Here is a 21,331-nt window from a genome sequence, read left to right on the forward strand (position 1 = left end):
TGTTTTATTTATATTTTGATATTGCTAGGGATGATGCAATGATCGGGGACCATTCTTAATTTCGTTGTTCTCATGACAATGACAATAAAGTTTCTGATGATCTGATGATGAACAGTGTTGTACGATGAACTTGTGGGGGACCAGCTGCTTACAGCCACTAATTAAAATCAGTTATGAATTTTAAAAAAATCAGTTCAATCACTAATCATCAGTTTTCTTAGTTTATCTTATTTTTAGTTCAGTGTGCCATTAACTAGCTTCTTTAACTTCTTCATGACCAATGATGTTTTTTTTTTAAATAAGTTGCTTTTTTAAATTGTATTAAGACTTAAAGTTATAAGGGGGAGGAACTCTGAGAGGTGGATGGTGACATATGCAGCTATAGTTGATAGCTATCTGTAAGCTAATTTGAGCCACTGAACCGGACCTCTGAACAGCATTTGCCACATTTTCGTTGTTATTATCTCTTAAATGTCATGGATTGTAGTGTGGTTAAATGCCACAGACTGTGCCCAAGTCTTATTAAAGTAAATTCTAGTATAAGTATTAATTACAGCTGACAGATCTGTACCATGCACCCATATTATGAATGGTTGTTGTGTTAGCTGATGACTCAGCACTTTACTCTCTTGTCTAATTGCAGTTGCTTCTTGACTGCAGCCAAAATGCTTAAAACTGGGTTAAAAATGGCATATGGGTATTTTATAGACAGTCTTTATTTTTATTGGGCCCTTTTGCTTCAGGATCTTCTCCTTTGTTAACACAGTGACACAGCATAATTCTTTGTCCCGCACTGCCCCCAAAACAAAGTCTTTTCACTCTCTCCTTGCTTGTCAGGACTTTTCTTTATTCTCCAAGATGCCAAAGTGACACTTTAACTTAGAAAAGTGCTCCTTGTTTCTTGGCATAGTTTTCAGACACATTTGGCCTAGAAGGATGAGCTGTTTTCAGCGCAGCATCCGGCAGAGTACACCACAGTCTTTTTATGCAACAGCAGAGCACCTCTTGTTCTCCATTAGCTGCTTACACCACCTATTTACTTCTCTGAGACGACCTCAAACACACACAGTGTAACAGGACAAGACGTTCATCTTCTGAAGAGAGGGAAGCGTAGTGAGAAAGAGATACAGAGAGGAAGCAAAAAAAAAAAAAAACAATTAGAGAAGCAAGGGACATTACTTGGTGTTAACTTCAGAAATGTTGTGGTCTGTGAAGCAAAAACAGGTCGAGTCGTTCACTTTATGTGAGCAAGTGAGATGAGCGAAAGACGGTCTTTTTGTCTTTTCATCAGAGGAAGTCAGTGCAGAGAGTGACATCAGAAAGATGCAAAGTTCAAAACTCTTTCGCTCATATATTTATATAGACAGAGACCCACATATCTGCATGTATGTTGATTCCTTTCAAACCACAACACACACTTTCTCAACAAAACAGGAGATCCTAAACAAAACATTGATGCTTAAAAGTGCAAAGCTAGTGACACATCATTATATCCGGGTCCAGAGCAAAGATTTAATGTAAACACAAAAGTAACTTAGGCAGTTTTTCTCCTGGAAAATGTAATTATAAAATAACTGCTTTAAACTTTTTTTTTGAATGATAACTAAAGTAACTTATCCCTATAACTCTTATCAAATAGTAATACCAAAAAGTAATACCTGGGATGTTGTATTTTGGGTCAAGATTTTTAACCAGCAACTTAACGTTCTACTTTTCCACCATGTGACCCCATCAGTTATTTCCATCTACTGTCCCTGTTGTATGGAGCACAATTAGTGAATGCTAGTGGAGTCATTAGTTTACTTGGTTTGCACATCACTGGCTGCTAGTATCTCCTCCTCTGTAGCCTGGTTTTCCTCGTTGCTGGTTGCTGAAGTAGGTCCTCTTTAGGTGCTAAATAATGGGAAGCTGAAATGTGGCTCCTGCTCCCAGATATGCCCAGTGCTGTTGCAGGCAACATAAATGTGGGTCGTCATAGCAATGATATCACCAAATGACATTTTTATATCACATACAAATTTATGTGCCATATCGTGATATATGCATATATATCCTATTGCAAAGATGGGAGGGTCCTGTGGCTGCAACGCAACCCCAAATCACCAACCCTCCACCACCAGGCTTGATAGTTGTTATGAGGTGTTTGTGCTGACATGGATTATTTCATAGTGCTGTGCATTAAAGCCAAATATTGACATTGTTCCAGGAGTCTTGTGTGAGAAGTGCAAATGAACCATACTTGTTCAGTTTTTTCTAATTCTACCTTCACGAACTTTCACATTTAACACACTAATTGACATCTGTAGAGTCTGAGATGTAGTTTTGGGGTTTTTTACAGTTTCTCTGGGTATTGCACAGTTTAATCTTGAGGGTGAATTTGCTGGGTCATCGTCGGCTGCTGGAAAGATTGAAATGTGTCTTGACTGTTTTCCACTTAGAATGTCAGGCTACAGATTGTTTGGAGATGGACTTGTAACCCTTCCCAGATTGATGGGGAACAGCAATTGCCTCTCTAGGTTTCCTGCCTTTTCTTGTTAACATTGTGTTAACACACGCATGAATGCTTCAGGCCAGCAAAGTGATCAATCAAGTGCATTTGATTAGCAGCAGCCGGGTTCTGCTTACTCTCTTAATTCCTATGTAATCAGTGAGGGTTTACTTAGTTATTCACATGACTGGATAGAGTCATGTGAATAACTTTGTTTTTCATATGACTATTCTTAAATAAGACAGTAACAGTGTTTTTTTTTTACACATTAATGTACAAGTAAATGTAAAAATGATGGTATTTTTTTCTTATTTTAATCATTTGGGACAAAGTGTTTTCCTCAATCACTTTTTCACTCTTTATTTTTTTTTGTTTAAATGTTTTCCTGCATTCACATTGTGTAATTGATGAAGCCCCTGTTTCCCATGTAGGATTACTAGTCTGCAGATACAGAGCTGCTGATGTCATTAACTGTAATCAGAGTCCATGTTGTGACCACACGCCCTCTGCGTTGATAGGAGAGAAAATAAGTTATTACGTGGCAGCTTAATCTTTATTACATATTGGAAGATTGAGTATTAGCAAACCTGAAAAGAAGTTTCTCCATGGTCTCTACCTACTCCACTTTTGCATGAGTGCATTTTTTTCTTCTTTTTTTTGGCCCACACACTGAAATAAAGCTTGTGTATATATTATTATTGTCTTAATCTTGGTCAGCAAGTGCTATTACAGGAAAAACTGTTAAGACTGTTAAGACTGCTTAGATTTTAGGCAATGAAAAATACAAGTTGTTATCTTCTTAATTCTAAAAGTGCAAATTTGCTACATTTAATTGTTTTTTTTATGGCCTGAGTAATGAAAATTTTTAACATCCAAGTGCTTTCATCCAACATCTTTCTCTGGGTTTATTGTTATAGATGCCCAGGTTCAGATCAAAGTCATAAAGCCTCTGCCTTGTCCTATCCTTTGACTGTCCTGCTGAGGGCTTTCAGCTGCTCTTGTTCTGCTTCCACTCAGCCATCCATATTTAATGTGAGCATGGCAAAGTATTCCAGACAAAAAGGAGGAGAGGAGACACAGTCCCCATGTCTGAGTAAATTACACCATGCTACACATCACTCCTCTTTTGTGTTGTTCTCTGTCTGTCTTTTCTTTTTCACGTATCCTCCCTCCGAATAAATGGTAGCTTCAACCCCAAAACACTCCTCTCTCAATAATATTTCAGGAGGTCATTGGGTAATGGTAGCACATGTGTTGTCTGTTCGCTATAATCATTATAACCAACCACCCCCCCCCCCCCCCCCCCCCCCAAATAACAAAATTCCTCCTTCCTTCTCCTTCTGGCTGTTTTTTTGTTCTTGTTCCACCCTCACCTCTCATGCCCCCTTTTCAGTCTGTTTTTGTAAATCTAGGAGAAGACGGAAAGATTAAGACAAAAAGACAGAGGGGGGAGAGGGAAATGTTTCATCAGTTCAATGCTTATCTGCTGTAATGACTGAGAAACAGCAGGGGGATTATTGTGCAATATTGTCACGGGTGTTGTCAGGGTAATACAAAGTGACAATATTGCATGATAACCTGCAGTTCATTACGAGGTCACTGCTGCTATTAGGAAGTAGTTGGTGGTGAAGGATGCGCACACATTATTGGACATTATTATTGTTGTATATGTTTGTATTTTCTTGCGTCTTTATTCCTGTTTGGTAAAACAACCCAACTTCCTTGGAGGTCAAGTCACGATGTCAAGTTGCATCTGAGCATAGGGGTGACAGGATCAAAGACTTCTTTTGCACCGATTTTTCAACAGAGAAGTTTGCTCGTATAAAAAATTATTTTCTCTATGTTTGCCGACTGTTTTCGCCGCTTACAGTTAATTAATAGCATGTTTTCTGGGTGCTTTCAACTAAATAATTATGGCAGATCCCATTAACTGAGGGATTTTCTCGTGAACATTCATTAACTTCGACATTCTGCTTTTCTCAGAAGGCGATGGTGATCCAGCCAAGCTCAGAACCTCTCTGTCTCAGTCATTCACGCGCATAGATTTTCTTTTTTGGATTCACTGAAGTGCTAAACGCTGCAGACAAAACACTTGTTTTCACTGGCTGGAGAAGGTGAAATGAGGCTGCATTTGCTGCGCTCCGCTGACTGCCATCGGTTCAGACAGACAGCCATTCAACCCAGTTTAAACTGCAAATGAAGGACACAAAATTAGGATAAGTAGGAAGACGACACGGATTCACCGACAAGCTGCACGTCAACAAAAAAAAATTGAAAACAGATACACAGGAAGGGCAGACACACACAGCTCAGTCGGCGTTACCTCCTTTAGCCCCTCTCCGCTGACTGCGCCCTGCCATGTCGTGCCGAGCCGTGTGTTGTGATGTGTGGCCTAGTGGGGCTAATGGAAGCACATGTGTTGTCTGCTAACTCTGATTAACCTAACAGACTACAATGCCTCTTCTCTCTCTGGCTTGCCCGGCTGTCCTGTCTCCACCTCCTGTGTCTGGACTGTGTCTGGGTTTCAAAACTCTCAGAAGACAAACCAAATCATCAGATCCTCTTGGCTTGATTGTACTGGTGTCATATAATTACAGTGCACTGTAGTCTATAGTGTAAGCAATCAAAAGGTTAAATCATACAATAGTTATAAAGTGCAGGGCCTAGGACAGTTTTTGGAGTTATTATCACTCTCAGGAGATTTCCTGTCTCACAATCAGCTCTTGAAAGGCTCAACTTGTTGTAAAGGCAACAGGTCTGTATGTGCAACAATGTAATATTTATGACCGTTTGATGTGCAAGAATGTCCATTATGGAATGGTAAATGAAACTCAAATATAAAAGCTGATAAAAACTTTGAGTTACAGACCTTCTTCTTATCATTATTTTTTGGTCTTCAACCTGCACATGTTACATGTTAGTAAGCTCATAATACTGTAATTAGTTTGACAGTCGTTAAACCACTTCATCAGGTGATGACCTCCATCTTGGACTGGTGTGAAACAGCGAAAGTGAGAATTAGTACCAAGTGTGAGGCCATGCTTCAGGAAAAAAGCAGGAAAAAAGTGGAGTTCCCACTCCAGGTCGGGAATGAGTGGTTGCCCCCAGGTGGAGGAGTTTAACTGTTTCACAAGTGAGGGGAGAGTGCCGGACGGATTGGTGCTTCATTGACACTGTTCTGTGTTCCTGCACCTTGAAAAGAGCCAACTGAGGTGATTCTGGCATCTAATCAGGATGCCTTCTGGGCTTGGGTGAGATGTTTTGGGTGTGTCCTACCAGAATGGGGCCCCAGGATTGAATCATTCAGCTGTTCCGGGAACACCTTGATCCAACGGCCAAGGTGGAGGAGGCTTAACTTTTCTAGAAGTGTTAGAAGATGGATGGAAAGCCACCTAGCTACACTGAAAGCTAAGCACTGAGTCACTTCAAAAAAAGCAGAGTGATTAACTCCCACACAGCCAAAGTCTTCAAACAGGCACACAAGCAGAGCAAAATGAACACAGCTAGACCTCTGCCCGCTGTCTGCTCCTCGAGCTATGGGTTTTGTTGTGTGCCGTGCCATGCCATGCCATGCCGTGCTGTGCCTCACCCAGTGTTTGTATGTGACGTGATGCGTGGCCGAGCGCCGGTCGAGGGGAGCCATAGGTGATTCTTTCCCTGCCGCTGCCCTTTCCCTGCCTCCACCCAATGGAACACGTGAGATAGTCAGCTAGGCGGACAGGAAAAGGAGAAGGAGAAGACATGCAATCCTAGACAGCATCCCCCTGTGAGCCCCACTATATTATCTTTCCTCTGTATTTATTTTTACAACCTGAGAAGTACCCCTCCAGCACACATTTCAAACCTCTCCTTCCTTCCTTTGTCTCCTCTACTGACTTTTCCCTGATGCATTTGTGACCGTTGCTGATCATTTCAACCTCTCTTGCCTATGTACACACATCTGTGTGTGTAGGGGTGAGTGATGGATTCCTCAATGTTAATCTTCCATATAGGCACACACAATCCAGATACTGACCCCTAATCTTTGACCCTATTTAGTGAGGGGATTCAGCATTTCTGATTTGCTGTGGTGCACATTTTACTGAAGTGATCACAGTTATCCTGTGATGGAATATTTTTATCCTGATGGGAATCGTCTCATCCAGGTTTACAGTGTCCTCGCGTTACTGATTGCTTTTCAAAGTAGGAAAATGATGGGAATCATGTGCTATGGCCTTTGAGGTCACCAGGTCTTCGATTTATTTTAATTTGTCCCTTGCTGTGCTTTCATTCATCCACTCTGCAGATCCCGCCTCCCCCCCCTTCCCTGGTCCTTCTGGTCACTCTCTTTTCTCCTCTCTGCTATTCACAGCTCCCAACCCCCCTTTGTGCCTTGTGACTGCAACCACCCCTCCCTTCTTGCTTTTCCACACACATACAAACACACACACACACACACACACACATGCACACACACGTAAGCTGAAATAGAAGAAGATATTCATTCACCGAGGCATGCACATGAGTGCGATGGTCGAAGAAGTAGGAAATATTCATGCACATGTCCACATCTACACTCACACACTCACTTAAAAACACACACGCACTCCTCATGTGATGTGTACCGTGCGCCACGGGGTCCAGATGAGTGGAATCTCAGTGTTGGCTCTCGCTACACTGAGCGCCACAGGGGGTCTTTATCGTCGCGAAAATCAACAAAGCTGCAGTCACGAAGTGCCGCCTTGATCCCACTCGCACACAATCAGGAACACCATGCACACCAGCGACGGACAAACAAAAAAATAAAAAGGAAAAAAAGAATAATCCGAAACACAGAAAAACAAAAAAACAAAAAACACGCTCACACGCACGAAAAAAGTGACATAGCTCTGAAATCCCCCCAAACATTCTCATATTGTCATGTGAAAAAAGAAGAGCACAGCAGGGCAGTGTTTTCTTTAAAGTGCACACACTCCACAAGCACCTTCATAATGTCACAGCCCAAAAAAGAAAATCATTAAAAAAAATTAGGAATAAAAAACCCACAAAAAAAACCCCACGGGTAAGTCCCTTAACTACTTAATCCCTTCTTTAAATGCTTGCGTGATCTGCCATGTCTGTGATTTCACAGATGGACAGAGGCAGAAGCACGATGAAGTGCCAGATTAGCAGATAGCCGAGAGAAAGCATTTGTTAGATTGAAAGAGCGAGAGAGAGAATTGGAAAGCGAAAGCGTTTTGAAGGATACAGGTACACTTGCCTTTGTTTTTTTTCCTCTAAATCCACCGCCCTTCATCATATCACTTGATTAAATCTAATCCTAATGCCTCTAATCCCCTGGGCACCCCCCCCCCCCCCCCCCCCAGCCCACCCTCCAAAAAATGCTTAAGTGCCTTGTACCCCAAAATGACATTTCTAGCATGACATCTCTTTCACTATTCCCTATTTCTGCCCCTTTATGTATGTGCATGTGGGTTATATATTACCTTCCAAAATTACACAACAGGGTACGTGGCTTTCAAGTACCGAGGATTAGTGGAAAATAAACTGTTTAGTCTGTCTGTCTGTGAATATCTGCAGTGGCCTGCTACAAATCTCTGTTTCTGTGCACTGTGAGTAACCTGCACGCTGCACCAAAAGTGTTGGCCTTACTTGACAAATATAAAAATAGGAAAAAAAACATGATTTTTTTTTCTTTCTTGGGTCAGATTTTGGCTAAGATGATATGGAATGGTATTAGTGTCTGTCTAAGTACTATGAAATTGCAGTACGACAGCTAAAGTTATATTTAAGGTTTAAGAAGACCAAAACAAGCTCGTCTAAGCCTTTTGAAGAGTCTGTTGTCTGCTGCTTATGAGACAGATTACATTCTAGGTTTCCTAAAAACTAAATTTCAAAATACATGAAAAAGGTATGTTTTTTGTGTTAATTATTGTGGAACGTAAAAATCAGAGTAATCTAGTGATCGTTAAAACGTGTTCAAAATTTAAAACTGACGATCATTCATCTCATAAATTACGACTGTTGCATCAATATCAAAATTTGCAGTATTTCACGGCGCTATTATGTGTGACAGCAGACGGAGGTACATACTGCTGTGTATGTGTGTTCAGTGCATGGGGCTTTTTTCTGTGTTAGTAGCTGCATGCCTGTTGGGCCAGTTTTGGTCACGGAAAGCATGCTTGGGTGTGTGAATGAACATGAGGGGGTATGCTGTGTCCATGTGTGCGTATCTGATGTCTGCATATGTGTACGTGCGCAACATGAAGGGTCTGTGTTCGTGGCAGTGACCCACTTCTGGTGTTTTGACGAGCCAGATGGGTCACGGCAGCTGTAGCTTAGGAAGCAGAGTTGGCCTAGGGAGATGAGCAGGAAGAGAGGGAGGGAAAGGACAGTTGTTTGGGAGGAGGAAGAAAGAGGCAAGGACAAAGTGGAAGGAAAACTGGAGTAAAATGTCAGGAAAAGGAATGCCGGAGTGGCTGTAAAAGGAGAAAGGATTTGTGAAATATTTGACAATATATGCAGTGAAAAAGTAAAATTATTAACAAGATAGAAGAAAGGAGAAGACGGGAGTTTTTCCTTCCCACTGTCGCCATGTGCTTGCTCGTCGGGGTCACATGATTGTGCTAATGTAAGATTTTTTACCTTACAATATAAAACACCTTAAAGCCACTATTTTTGTGATTTGGTGCCATATAAATAAAACTGAATTGAATTGAATTTATGTTTCTGCTGTCTGCATGATTACAATGACAACTGCACAGAAACACACGCATGCAGACAGTCAAAAAGTCATCACGTACATTAATTATGCTTCTTGTCCTGGAAAGACACTAACCACACACACAAAACGACCCCCACCCTGTTGTTTCCACTGGAACCCCAGCCCAACTAAGTGTTGCACATCAGGGGAGAAGTAATAGCACCATGTTTAATTGATGGAATATAGAGGAATTCTGGTGATAACAGGGACTGTAAACGTGTTGCAAGTCACATAACACAGGCTACAGTTTTCATACCTAATAGTTGTGGAGACAACCCGTACATTCAGTTAAAGTATAAGTGATCAGTCAGTAGTTACTGACTGAGGACTGAGACAGACACACAAACACTTACATAGCTACAGCTTTGCCAATGCACCCTGAGGCAGTAATGCATGGTTTGCATAATTTTGAACGTTATGTAGGCTGACTAACAATCTCTCTCAGAGCAGATATGTATTAAACATACATATAAAACACAGGGTTCATTGCCTGAGTAATTAAACCAATGTGGTAGAAGTTTAAGAGCCTTATGTGGTCTGAAATCTAATGTTTTAAACCACTTTGGCAACAGTCCAGCATGCTAATGGAGTCAATCAAGGGACAGAATGAAAGGGAGATAAGAGCGAGAGAGAGAGGGAGCTGTGTTGTGTGCACTGGAGGACAAAGAGGTCTGGTGTGTAGAAGAGAAGCATCGGCTGCTGGCATGAAACATTCAAAGGGCAACACGACCTTTCTCCCCTTCCCCCTCACTCCCTCACTTTTCCCTTTCTTTTTCTGTCACTCCGCAGTTTTAATGTGTCGCCTTTCTTTCTTTCTCTCCTCCTGTCAGGTGTTTCTCCAGGCGTCTGTGCCCATGCCCGGCGTAGTAGTCATGTGCGAGCGTGTGGAGAGGTTAGGTTTGTTTTGTTTTTTTGCCATTTGAGCACTAAGTGAACGTGTCAGTGCCCAGGGCAAGGGGACTCCCCGCGGGCTTGAACTCAGTCACGGGAGCACACAACCCACTGGTGGTGCAGACATTCTGCCCTCAGGGTGTGTATAAATGTGTGTGTGTGTGCTTGTTAATGGCGAGTGATTGTGTAAGTTTCCTGTTGGCCTGTAAATGCTTATATGACTAAATTTGCCTTTGTATGTGCCGGCCTATCTCTGCATCCTTTGTGTATACCATGTACATGTTTGTGCTTGTATCAGGGTCGGTTTTAACGTGTCCGTTTGTTTTGTCAATGTCTGCCACCGCCTTTCATCTGCCTCCGTGCGTGCAGAATGTGTTTTAGGCTGTTTGAGCAGTGTGAGAAAGCGTCTGTGTGTGTGTTTGTGTACGTGTGTGTGTGTCTGAAACCATGGAGGAGGCACAATTCAGCCCTCAGGTCACTTAAACAGTGTGTATTGCCCCCTTGTTGTCTGTCTTCATGGCTACGTCATCATGGCTGGCATAAAGAACTCTCTCACCACACCCACCCTCCCACATGCACGCTCAAACGCACACAAATTTACATGCATAAGCATTTTCCAACAAAATATAAACCGTACTCTCTCTCTCACACACACACACACTTAGTAGTCTTTGCTGTATCTATGCCTGAAGGAACCACAAGGACATCTGCACAGTAAACACTAAACCCCCCTGAGTCTCAGTCCCAAATATTGCTCACAGTTGCACGCTCTAACTCTCCCCGGATCTCCCTGTCTCTCTCGCTCTAACAAATACACTCACAAATAGATAATAGGCCTGATTCTCCAGAGTGCATTCTGTGGCAATATAATGTAATAGGTTGTCATCTTGTGGAGCTTTTTCTCCATCCACCCGCACAATACACTCCCCCCCCCCCCCCCCCTCTCTCTTTCTTTTCTGCCTTCTTTGTTTCTTTTTCCCCCCGTCAGCCTGTTTGTAGACCTTGATCAGGCCAAACATCCAACAATAGGAACTTTAAAATAACATTTAGTGAGCCCATTAGGAGCACTCCTTAGTCATTTCAAGCATCCAAAAGCACGGGGGATCGTGTGAAGCTAAGACGTGAACATACTTTGCTTAAAATATTTAGGAGTGGGAATTAACAAGTGTGTGTGTATAGCAATGTAATACTGCTAGATGGTGAATATTGCAAACATTATACCAACTATATGTCAGCTGATTTAAATTTCTGGATCAGCTTCAGTAGTAACAGTAGAGCCGTGCCCTCAGCCTTCAGGATTGCTGTGTTATTAATCGCTGAGCATAATGAGCGCATACAAAGTGATCTTCTAATTGTCTGTCTGTGTGTCGTGGCTGCTGAAAGACCGACTCCCGCTGTCTTGATGACATGAGGCAGATGCAATCTGCACCTTTACCTGATATGGATTGACAAGGTGCTAACACAGAGCAGGAGCACTCTGATAGGGGGGCACAGAAAGAGAAAGTTGATTGTGGCGGCTGCAGAGACAGAGAAACAGGGCCTATCTTGATTAACCTGTCACCTGTCAATCATTTGTCATGTGACAAGCACTTTGCCACGATGGTGTGTTTTCTTTCAATCATGCCGATTACCCTCGTATTCCCTTTGACTTCTGTCTTAACTGTAAAGAAGAAAGAAACACAAGGCACAGAGGAAGCAAGAGATAACAGGACTGGAGATCATTTAATTAAACCCTTCTCAGTGTCTTTCAGGACTTTGAAGCAATGGCTTCCATTCTTTTGATCTCTGTCCTATTGACTGTCTTTTCATGTTTAGTATCTTTGCATGTCTTTAGACGTGTTTGTAGATCATCTCAAAGGACAAGTAATGGAATTTCTAGACACTATTTGAAAGCTGTCTATAGTCATGTGAAGAAGACAGTTTTTGGCAGGACTCTGTACAGTCCTGCTAAAAACTAAGCACACTTTTAAGCTTGTAGAAGCTTCTTTATTGGCAAAAACTTTTTTATCAGCCTCTCACATTCTTCTTTAAAATGCAGCTTTAGTTCAATGAGGTTTCTGCATATTTGTTGATGCACAGCTCTCTTAAGGTCCTACAAAGGTATTTTAATCAGGTTGATGCCTGGACTATGGGCCATTGCAACATCTTGATTCTTTTCTTTTTCAGTCATTTTGCTGTAGATTTTTTGCCGTGCTTGGGATATTTGTCTTGATGCATCACCCAGTTTCAGGCCAGTCTTTAGCTCTTGGACAGATGGCATCATATTTGACTCTAAAATACTTTGGTCTACATAGGAGTTCGTGGTTGCATCAATGACTGCAAGGTTTCGAGGTCCTGTGGCTGCAAAACAAGCCCAAATCATCATCCCTCCACCTCTTAACAGTTGGTGTGAGGCCATCCCTGCTGATGCATCCAACTCTGCGGTGGTTGGATGCATCAGCAGGGATGATGAGACAGAGTACCGGGCTGTGGTCGACTCCTTTGTCACGTGGTGTGAGCAGAATCATCTGCAGCTCAACGTGGCAAAGACCAAGGAACTGATCGTGGACTTCAGGAAGACCAGGAAACACTTGACCCCTGTTTCAATCCAGGGGGTCAGTGTTGACATTGTGGAGGACTATAAATACCTTGGAGTACACATTGACAATAAACTGGACTGGGCTAAAAACACCACAGCACTTTACAGGAAGGGCCAGAGTCGTCTCTATTTTTTGAGGCGACTGAGGTCCTTCAACATCTGCCAGAAAATGCTGAGGATTTTCTATGAGTCTGTGGTGGCCAGTGCGATCCTCTATGCTGTTGCATGCTGGGGGAGCAGGCTGAGGGTCGCAGATGCCAACAGACTTAATAAACTGATCCGTAAGGCCAGCAATGTTGTGGGGATGGAGCTGGACTCCCTCAAGGTGGTGTCGGAGAGGCGGATGCTGTCCAAGATAAAGACAATGTTGGATAACACCTCCCACCCACTCCATGACATGTTGGTCAGTCACAGGAGCTCGTTCAGTGAGAGACTGAGATTACCGAAAAGCACCACTGAACGACACAGGAAATCATTCCTGCCTGTGGCCATCTCCCTGTACAACGCATCCACTTAACACACTGTTTGCTGTTACAACTACACATGTTTCTTTTCCAACTATTTATTTATAAGTGACTTATGTATGTATGTATGTATATATATGTATATATTGTACTATTCTTAGTTAGCGTATTGTCTGTCTTGTCTTAATGTTGGTTTAAAATGGAGCACTGTAACAAAAAATAATTTCCCCCAGGGATCAATAAAGTATTCTGATTCTGATTCTGATATTTTATGAACACCTTTGTGAACTTTAACATTTAACTTGCTAACTGAGGTCTGTAGAGTCTGCAGTGTAGCTCTTTGTTTTTGCAATTTCTATGAGCATTCCAGGGTCTGATCTTGGGGAGAATTCGCTGTGGTGTTCACAACTAAGAAGATTGCAGGATTATGTTAACAAACACCCGAATACACCAGAGCAACAAATTACCAAAACCTCTGCTTCTACAGAGGTCCTCACACTTGCTTCTATGTACCCTCTTTATTCCTGTGCAAGAATTAAGGTTGTACTTAATGTTTCACACAACCTTATAGAGCTCAGTGAAAGCTCTCTTTATCACATGCTCAAATGTTATTCTCAAAGTAAATTAGTGTGTATTTATTATGGAAATAATGTAAATGATGAATTTATATATATATATATATATATATATATATATATATATATATATATATATATATATACATATATACGGACAGACAGATGGACAAAATGGTGGTGGCTAACCAACCGGACATAGTGGTGGTAGACAAACAGAAGAAGACGGGCGTAGTGATCGTTGTAGCGGTTCCGAATGACAGCAATATCAGGAAGAAGGAGCACGAGAAGCTGGAGAAATACCAAGGGCTCAGAGAAGAGCTCGAGAAGATGTGGAGGGTGAAAGTAACAGTGGTCCCCGTGGTAATCGGAGCACTAGGTGCGGTGACTCCCAAACTAGGCGAGTGGCTCCAGCAGATCCCGGGAACAACATCGGAGATCTCTGTCCAGAAGAGCGCAGTCCTGGGAACAGCTAAGATACTGCACAGGACCCTCAAGCTCCCAGGCCTCTGGTAGAGGACCCGAGCTTGAAGGATAAACCGCCCGCAGGGTGTTTGTTTATTTATATATATATATATATATATATATATATATATATATATATATATATATATATATATATATATAATATAAAAAACCACCATCTATTTTGCAAGGAGTTGTAATAAATAATATTATTAAAAATAAAATAAATAATACTAAAGGTTTGCTTGCCTGCAGTCATACTTTAACATAATTTTTCAAAATACACACAACCAGTGAAAATATATTGTTTCAAATGTCCTGTTTCACCCCTTAAATGTTTATTACTTTACTTTTTTCTCCTTTCCTCTGTCATGCTCTGGAAAGGAGGAGTTGAATAAAATGAGTCTGAAATAAAATAACCAGTGCCATGTACTACCATGGATTGTGGGTCTTGTGTTAAAATTGGGGAAAGGTCACTGGGTTCTTAAAACAAATGGGTTAGTTCACTTGTGAAGCAAGAATCTCCACAGTAATCCCTGTGAACGATAGATGTCTAAATGTGTCATTGCAATCACAAAACCACTAAAATATCACAAATAAATGTGAACACCAAATTTCATGGTCATTACTTCTAGATAGTGAAAGTACTCTCGAACTAATAGATCGTCAAATGGGTAAAAGCAATTACTTAACCTTTGAGACTTGACCAAAATAATCTGTTTTGTACGCTGTTGTACTCTCAAGCATACCAGCTTTGTCTGCAAGTTTATTTCATCTTGTTTACATCATGTAGCAATTTATTTGGAGCTTTCTGACATGGGAGCTGACAGCATGCCATCCAAATATCTGTTGCCTCGCTGTAACATGTCATCATGAAGATGAAAGCTCTAGGGATACAATCTTATCCCTCATAAGCCTGAAAAAAGCTTGGAGAGAGTACATTGACATGTACAGAGAAAGCAGGAATTATTTAGGAGAGAGGACAGACATCGGTGAAGACAAAATCTGAAGGAGGGATCAGAGTATCTGTGCATCCACAACTTTGAACTGCTGACAGATAGAGTAAAAATACATTTTTGATACAGTGGTTAAAGCAGATTGTGATCAATAACAGGACCTGCAGTTCACAGTCTGAATGTGTTAGCTATCTTTAGTCTCCCCATACATGATTTAACCCATTAAAATCATATTCTAAACTCATCCTTAGTTTGATATCAGACAAAAAATGATAGATTGTCAATTTATTTGCATAATATATGCTATATACAGGGTGTATCAAAAAGAATCATCTGGTTTCAAAGTGGTTTAATCTCGCAGTTGTTAACGATTGACATGGGTAGAAAGAGGAGATTCATGAGTTTCAGTGGTTCCTGGTAGTTTCAGTGACAGTAGACACGCCCCAAGAACTATAGGATTAGTTTGACTCTCGGTATGGACATTAAGTACTTATGATCAGAGCAGAGCAGGCTGTACCTGCTGCGGAGACTCAGGTCGTTTGGAGTGGAGGGCCCACTCCTGAAGAAATTCTATGACTCTGTTGTGGCTTCTGCTATCTTTTATGGCGTGGTCTGCTGGGGCGGCAGCATCTCTGCTGGGGACAGGAAGAGACTGAACAGGGTGATCCGAAGGGCCAGCTCTGTTCTAGGATGCCCTCTGGACCCAGTGGAGGTGGTGAGTGACAGGAGAACGGCGGCTAAGCTGTCATCCCTGATGGACAACATCTCCCACCCCATGCAGCAGACTGTGACAGCACTGAGCAGCTCCTTCAGTGGGAGACTGCGGCACCCACGGTGTGGGACGGAGAGATTTCGCAGGTCTTTCCTCCCCACTGCTGTCAGACTCCATAATAAAGACTTTAACTGATCAAGCACACACATCCATACATATGCAATAACACTAAGTGCAATAATCCTTTCTGTCATCGTTGTATTTTTACTCAGTTGTATAGAGTATTTGTATTTGTATTCTATTTTTATCTTATTGTATATTTATTTTATTTTATTCTACTGTATATAGTATTTTATTTTATTCTATTCTGTACAGTTGTGTACTGTATTTATTCTTATTGTATTCTAATTTTTGCCTCATAACTTTTGCACTGTCCACTTCCTGCTGTGACAAAACAAATTTCCCACGTGTGGGACTAATAAAGGTTATCTTATCTTATCTTATCAAAAGTTTTGTATGTAAATTTTATATTCAACCATATATTTTGAAATTTACGCCATCTTACATGTCCATTACTTTAAAAAGTGTAGTGTGAAGTAAAAACGACTTGTAGACTTATAAAACTTGACTTACAAAGCAAGAGGAAGCCAGTTCACCTTCACTTAAGAGAAGGACAGCCATCCATTTTCTTAATTGTTTATTCAATTCAGGGATGTGAAGGGGCAAACCCAGCTGTAACAGGGCAACTTTCTCCCATATCTGATATAATAATGATATACCTAAAGGGCAATTAAATAATGTGATCCTGCAGAATTTACTGTCCATTTAGTGTGAAAGTGATCAGTGATGCAGCTAGTTGTATCAACTGTTGTTACGTCCTTTGCTTTAAAATAAAAATTGTGGATTTTCTTCTTTTCTTTTAGACATGCCACCAAAGTGGTTTGGTTGTGCTTTCGTGCTGCTATCAATTAGATTCAAAGCACAATCAATTCTTCTGGTCACGTCTTTGTTTTTTAAGTTAGTGTTAATACTCTAAATAGATAACCACTTGTTTCAAATGAAGACTCAGCTATAGAGAGGTGCGGGTGTGAAAATGTTTTTCTAAATAGTTGCACTTCATTTAGTATTTTTAACACCTTGTTTGTTTTTGCCCTCAGATGGAGCGCACTGAGACGGTGTGCTGCTACTGCGGCGTAAGCTACCTCATCTTCCACGAGTTTCAGCAGCTCCGCACCGAGCTGACTCAGTTAGAAGCTGAGCTCCAGGACCTGAGAGAGACTGCCCAAAAAGAGAAGGCCCAGCGTGAAGCACTGGAGCTGGGCCGGTTGGAGTGGGAGAGGGCACTTCGGCTGGAGATGCAGAGACAAGCAGAAATCAGAGAGAGAAACACACGAGAAGAGCTAGAAGAGAGGAACCAAAATGCAGTGAGAGCTCTGAGAGATGAGTTTGAAGCAGAATCTGAGAGTACAAGGAAAGAGGTGGAAGAGGAGCGTCGGAAAATATATAACGAAAAAGAGAGTCGAGTTAGAGGAGAGCTGGAGAGGAGGAGCGACGAGAGAGAGAAAGTTCTGCGTGACGCACTTCAAAAGGCCAATAAAAATTCAGACGAGCTGAGAAAAGAACTCCAACAGCTGGAAGAGAGGTGAGGTTTGGAGGTGTCTGTACTTCCCATCACTGGTGTGAAATGATCGCCGTTGCCAGGTTTCGTGTGGGCAATTATCCCGTGAGTCATGTTATTCACACAAAAACACAAAAACTCGACTCTCAGGCACATCAGCTACCCCGCAGGCCTACATGAATATGTACATCTTGAAATATAGTTTGCTCTGTAATTATAACTTCTGCAGTCATCTTCCACACCGTCATCATAGCCCAGTGCCTGTTTTGGGCGCTGTTACAATGTGAGGATAATGAGCCAAAAGGAAAGTGAGCTTTTTTTAAAAAAACTTGTGTTAAGTAAAAACATACCGCCTTTCACTTTGGATCAGCAAAGATGCAAGGGAGGGCAGAGGCTATTTCTGGATCAGGATGTGTGGAGGTGTTTGTTGGACAAAAGATATCCCTGCAGGTTTTGGAGCTTTGCAGTGTTGCTGCTTGACTGACAGCTTTTATCTAATTACCCTGTGAGCACTGATGAAATTTCTCCTTTTTTCTGTAGTAGAAGAAAAGCAGTTTGCTCTAAAGCATGCTCTACCAGTGCAAAATGCTTACAGGTGGCTGCCCAAGACCCTCAGTTTTAAAGAGGAAAGATGATATTCAGTACTCACTGTCATGCGTTGGCACTGAACACTCACACGGAAGGAAGTTGATAGACAGCTTTTTCCATTAAAACCAGCTTTCTCGGCCCATCATTTATTGCTGTGCCTCTACCCGCCTACACATGTACTGTATCAGCTGCATGCAACAGGCTCCGGCATGTTTCCAGAGGGCTGTTGACAGCTATTCTGGGAAATGTAAGTGCACACCAGTAGTGGAGTTGCTTATGCTGCTCATAAAATGTATAGCAGAGGGATCATAGTTTGCAATTATTATAAACACATACTGTATATTAGTTTTAGCTAATATTAATCCCTAGTGCGTATGTGTGTGTGTGTGTCTGTGCTGCAGAATCATGAAGACGATGGTAAATTTGCTGTTGCCATTTAATTTTTTTTCCCACTTAGTATGCTCAAGTTCAGGAAAAGTTGACATCATGGAGTTAGGGAAAGTCGGTTTTTGTGTGTGTTTGCACTTATCCGTAATATGGTGCACACACACACTCACTCACACACAAACAAACAAACAGGTGGTTAAGACTCCTGCTGGCTTACTTACATCAGCCTTCACATTTTTGGTAATCAAATAGCAGGCGTCCGCGAACAAACAACCATCAAAGGCTTGCTTACGTTGCTGCGTTTATGGGGAATATGTAGGAAATGCATTTAATGTTGTGACTCATGAGAAAGCTACGAACAGCCCAAACTATTAGAAGTCTGTGCTGTTATAAAACAAAACAAAAAAATTACACAGTTCTAAAGCAACTCGCCCTGTAAGTGACTGACACACACACCTGCACGTACACCTTGCAAACCACAAATTACCGGTTTACACCATTAAATTTGAGAGGATATTGTGGATCAACAGATTTAAAGGGTCGTTCATTAAAACACACGCTGACAATAAAAAAATTCTACATTAGCTCATTTGGAAGCCATTCAAATAAAGGCCCTCCCAGGAGTTTTCCCTTGATTGACATTTTTCTCTTTGTTGGCCTGTTTGGATGAGACATCTTGTACCTATTACTCCAGCATGAGTTTTGATGACTTCATGTAGTTCTTGGTAATAATGCTGTAGCGTTTCTCCACCAACCTTCTGCATGATCAGATGCAGAAAGTGGAAATGTGTGGTTGTTCTGCAAGAGCCTCTTTCGAGCCAAGATCTACTTTTAAAGTCTCCCAGTATCTGTCAGCCCAAACCACTTTTTTCATGTGTACACAACACACAAGATAGTTCTTTAAATGAGAAAAGTGGAAACCTGTTTATCTCCTAGTCAGTAGGAGCTGACTGGAAGCCTTGGGCAAGCCATGAGGTGGCTTGGTCACAAGGTCACACACAGCACAAATAGGATGATCTATATTGCTACAGTCACACCAGAGGAAATAGTGAGACAGCAGCCTGACGAAAGTCATTGTGACTGTGCGCAATGAATTTGCAAATTTGCTGCATTTGAAATGCTTGCATCAAAGGCGGGGGCAAGATTTGCGACCACTTTCAGTTAGTTGCCGTATTTAAAGTTAATCTGTCAAGATGGTGAAGTTGGCAATTACATGTAATCTGTGATAATACCCAGTTAACTGTGATAAATCCATGAAAGTTGCAAATCTGTTGCCGTCTACAACAGATTTGTAGATGGAAAGTCTGTAACATTAAACAGAAGTTTAAAATTGACTATATACATTCATTGTTCAGCCAGAATCTCATAGACCTGAAACAGAAAGTCCTCCACGAATAGTTGCTGCAGGACGGCAATTTAGGGCTGACTCCGACTGATTGCAGTGTCTCAGCTGTCTGTCAACAATCACCTTGAAAAGTTTCAATCGCAGGACCAATTGGACACAGCTACATGTGATCATTTGCAGAATAGAAAAAAAATGAGTACCATCACCTGGCAACCAAAGGTTTATCCTAGTAACAAGGAGGTTATCATGCTGTTTTTGCTGTAGTGTGACTGAACCACAAAGTGGTGTCAAGTTTATTTTCTGAAGGGGGATGGTTTTGTTCCTGAACTCTCCATTCAAAAAGGTGTTGCCCTAGATTTGATGGTATTGTCCTTTAGCAGCGTAAGAATATCTGTGTCAGCAGCAGAGATAACAAAATGGAAACGTGATATTACTTTGGAAGCAATGCAACCTACAGTTTCACCAAATGACAAACAAACACACCTAGCTGGTCACAGTGTTGGATGAAAAGTCAGTAAAGCACTTATCAGATTCTGACTAAATGATGTCAGAGCTCTGCCTGCATGTGAAGAAAGTTTCTGAGATCACACCGTTCCAGCCTTCTTGACATCAGATGTAGCTTGCTTTTAAGCTTGTTGACTAAACCAATCACTGTGATTACATATTTATCATTGCCTTGCAGCTCTAAATTAAACTCCTTGAGCAGGTCATTGAGATCTGTCAGGAACACTAAATCCAAAAGCTACTGCTGAATATTCTACGTTTGGAAAGCTTCAGAAGATTTAGGATTTCAGGCAGTAATTTGGTGAATCTTGCCAGAAATTTAACTCTGCATAGCCGCGTAATGCCTGTGTGCTGCAAAATATCCTTCTCTGGATGGCTCCTGGCCTGAATGGAATACATAATCTTTGCTACAACATCCATCATCTCTGTCATATTTAAAATGTTTACCCTAAAGTCTTTACTTGTGAATTATACAATGATAATTAGGGAAGTCTGGAAAACATTCACTTTGTTTATACAAAGAATTGAACCCACCAGTGCAACATGGCATCACTGATGGAGATTAGCTTAAACTGAAGAGAAAAACCACTCGGTGGATTTCTCCTCAGCATCCTTTGCCTTTCCCTCATTTGTTTGTAATACTTTCTCAAGATGGTTGTATGTCTTTGGAACCACGATTTCCCTTTTGTTGTCAAACTAACAGAAGAGCATGTTTATTCTACATTCTTTTAAACAGCTTTAACATCCTTGAAAGCCTTTTTGTCCGTTTGAAAAAATGTGACTGATGCAATAAAATGTCATCATGTCAGCCTGACCCTTGGCAGTGGGTCAGGTAAAAACTGAGTGTTGCTTACGAAGCTTTCCATTCCTATACTTTTGGAGTGCATAGAGTTTTTTTGCACTTTTTAGAAATGCCAAACCTACTTTCCTTCCATTGCTATGCCAAGCTGGCATTGCATATAAAACATATGAGCTTTGAAAGTTTTACATTTATTTTTTTGGATTCCATATTTGTTTG

At 41.4% G+C, this 21,331-nt stretch overlaps 1 protein-coding gene across 4 annotated transcripts in view; it reads left to right on the forward strand.

Annotated features, from left to right (window-relative positions):
• Positions 1–21,331, forward strand: part of lekr1 (Leucine-, glutamate- and lysine-rich protein 1) — a 195,063-nt gene that overhangs the window by 25,933 nt on the left and 147,799 nt on the right. For all 4 annotated transcript variants that reach the window (XR_014270618.1, XM_082501792.1, XM_082501793.1 and 1 more), the window contains one exon: positions 17,029–17,513. Coding sequence is in view for 3 of the 4 variants with exons in the window: in XM_082501792.1 (XP_082357918.1) it covers positions 17,029–17,513 (485 nt within the window). In the remaining variant the exon portion in view is untranslated. The remainder of the gene's footprint in view (positions 1–17,028; positions 17,514–21,331) is intronic.

The sequence above is a fragment of the Aulonocara stuartgranti genome (genome assembly GCF_965226115.1).
Source record: "Aulonocara stuartgranti genome assembly, chromosome: 14".
In the NCBI taxonomy this organism is placed as follows: domain Eukaryota; kingdom Metazoa; phylum Chordata; class Actinopteri; order Cichliformes; family Cichlidae; genus Aulonocara; species Aulonocara stuartgranti.